The sequence below is a fragment of the Tupaia chinensis genome, unplaced genomic scaffold (genome assembly GCF_000334495.1).
Source record: "Tupaia chinensis unplaced genomic scaffold, TupChi_1.0 Scaffold149964_1, whole genome shotgun sequence".
NCBI lineage: Eukaryota > Metazoa > Chordata > Mammalia > Scandentia > Tupaiidae > Tupaia > Tupaia belangeri.
In genome coordinates this window covers 451,301-454,096 of record NW_006209805.1, presented here as the reverse complement: position 1 = coordinate 454,096, position 2,796 = coordinate 451,301, and the positions used below count along the sequence as shown (strand labels likewise).

General features: G+C 69.1%; 1 protein-coding gene across 1 annotated transcript in view; it reads left to right on the top strand.

The window, feature by feature from the left end:
* MED16 (mediator complex subunit 16) overlaps positions 1-2,796 on the top strand; it is a 47,298-nt gene that overhangs the window by 18,069 nt on the left and 26,433 nt on the right. The window contains exons 10-13 of the mRNA XM_014585478.2: positions 341-551; positions 1,384-1,517; positions 1,786-1,978; positions 2,240-2,435. Coding sequence (XP_014440964.2) covers positions 341-551; positions 1,384-1,517; positions 1,786-1,978; positions 2,240-2,435 — 734 coding nt within the window. The remainder of the gene's footprint in view (positions 1-340; positions 552-1,383; positions 1,518-1,785; positions 1,979-2,239; positions 2,436-2,796) is intronic.

Sequence of the window (2,796 nt, the reverse complement as noted above, 5' to 3'; positions counted from 1 at the left end):
GCCCCCCCCCCCATCCCCCCTTGGAGGTTGTCCGTCCTCGGGTGTGCCTGCCAGTCGAGCAGCACTCGGGTTCTGCCTGAGGGTGTTGGGGTCGCCCTGTTGTGACGGCTAGACTTGAGTGTTGAGACCCCCACCCGGGTCCCACGAGGCAGGCCCCCTCTTTGTCCCCTCTTGCCGTGAGGACGGGTGGCATGGAGCGGTCCGGCAGCTTCCCCCTGCGTGCCCAGGGACGTCGAGGCCGGATCGCGGACTCCACCAGCCCTGGGTGTTGGCGAGTGCCCGTCGGGGCTGCAGCCCCGTCCCTGCAGGGATGGCCCATGTGCCCACCGCCCGCCCATAGGTCCTGTCCACCCGGATCCTGGCCATGAAGGCCTCGCTGTGCAAGCTGTCGCCCTGCACCGTGGTACGCGTGTGCGACTACCACACCAAGCTCTTCCTCACCGCCGTCAGCTCCACCCTCAAGTCCCTGCTGCGACCACACTTTCTCAACACGCCTGACAAGAGCCCCGGCGACCGGCTCACCGAGATCTGTGCCAAGGTCACTGACGTCGGTGGGTGCACAGGGCCGCGAGCGCAGCCCGGCTCGGGTAGGGGCGGGGCTCACACCACACCAAGGAGAGCCGCCGCCGGCTTCTCCCTCCCAACGTGGGGCTTCACGTAGGTTTCAGGCACGGGCATGCCCTGGGTAGGAAGCCATGACCTGGAAGCCACTGCAGGGGTGGCAAAGGCCACTGAGCAGATGTGGGTGGCTGTGCGGACAGAGTTGCCAGGCAGCTGGTCCCCTGGGGCCCTCTCACCCCTAGAGGCCGGCCAGGCCAGCTGGCCGCACACACCCAGCCCCGTGCCTGTCTCTCCTGTGTACGTGCGCACCCACTCCCACCCCCATGCACACATCTACCCAGACACTGGGCCTTCCATGACACCGATGGGACGCTGCTGCTGAGGAACTTGCCGGTCCTTCCTGGCGGGGCCTCGGGCACGGCTGCCCACAGCGTGGTGGTTCTGCAGAACCCCGTCCTCCGCACCCACAGCCGGTTCCTGATAGCTGTCTCTAAGTAGCTGCGAGGACCGTCCTGAGTTCTGTTCCTTGGGCCGGGCGTGGGTGGTGGTTACAGCTGAACGAGGTGGGCACTGCCCACCGCTGCCCCAGGGCAGGCGTTTGCAGAGGTCTGGGTCTGGGGACAGCAGAGGCTGAGGGGACAGGTGCCTGGCACAGTGGGCCTGGGGTGGGCAGCGGTGGACACTTCAGGTGGCCCAGAGGCACCGACTGCCCGCGGCTCCTGGGTGGACACTCCATGGAGTATGGGCTGGAGGACCACACAGCCGGGTCTGTGCCTGTGTCCATGTAACCCCTGACCTGCCCCCGACCTGGACTCCGTGCAGACATCGACAAGGTCATGATCAACCTCAAAACAGAGGAGTTCGTCCTGGACATGAACACGCTGCAGGCCCTGCAGCAGCTCCTGCAGTGGGTGGGCGACTTCGTGCTCTACCTACTGGCCAGCCTGCCCAACCAGGTGTGCGCCTGCCGCAGAGCCCCGCCCCTTCCTCCCTCCGCGAAGCCCCGCCCTCCTATCCCAGAGCCCCGCCCCGCCCTCTGCGGAGCCCCGCCCTCCTCATGGCCCGGCCCCGCCCTCAGGACAGCATGCAGGGGAGTCCTGAGCCCTGGGCAGCGTCCCTGGCCCTGCCCTCTGGATAGGCGCTGCACACCAAAGAGCCCCAAGCCCCTGGCCACCTGGAGCCCACAGCCACCTGCGCTGCTTTCTAACCCCCTCTCCCCGGCAGGGCGCCCCGCTGCGACCCGGCCACAGCTTCCTGCGGGACGGCGCCTCCCTGGGCATGCTGCGGGAGCTCATGGTCGTCACCCGCATCTGGGGCCTGCTGAAGCCCAGCTGCTTGCCCGTGTACGCGGCCACCTCGGACACCCAGGACAGCATGTCGCTGCTCTTCCGCCTGCTCACCAAGCTCTGGATCTGCTGTGAGCCGCCCCGCCTCCCCACAGCAGCCCCGCTCGGTCCCACCCCAGGTCTGGGCAGTATCTGCGTTCTGGCCGGCTTGGCATCCTTGCCCTGCCGCCCGGCGCTCGCTGAAGGGGCCGACATGAGCGAGCGGGGCTTGTGCGCGGCAGGTCTATGAGGCCAGGGAGGGGGAGGTCACTCCGGATTCCCAGCTGGGCAGGGGAGAGCGGCGGCCTGGCGCTCCTGGGCCGCGAGCGGCTGAGCAGCACGACCCTCCGCAGGCCGCGACGACGGCCCCACCAGCGAGCCGGACGAGGCGCTGGTGGACGAGTGCTGCCTGCTGCCCAGCCAACTGCTCGTGCCCACGCTGGACTGGCTGCCCGCCAGCGACGGCTTGGTCAGCCGCCTGCAGCCCAAGCAGCCCCTGCGCCTGTGCTTCGGCAGGGCGCCCCCCCTGCAGCTCGACGGCCTGGCCCGGTGCGTGCCCCCGCCTGCCGCTCCCGTGGGGTGCTTCCACCTGACCCCTCCTTCCTGCTGCTCCTCCCGGGACGTTCCCCGACACCCCCGTTCTCCCAGGGTGTCCCTCCAACACCCCCTCCCCACCGCTCCTCCTGGGACATTCCCTGACACCCCCGTTCTCCCAGGGTGTCCCCCCAACACCCCCTTCCCACCGCTCCTCCTGGGACGTTCCCCGACACCCCCGTTCTCCCAGGGTGTCCCCCCCAACACCCCCTCCCCACCGCTCCTCCCGGGACGTTCCCTGACACCCCCGTTCTCCCAGGGTGTCCCCCCAACACCTCCTCCCCACCGCTCCTCCTGGGACATTCCCCGACACACA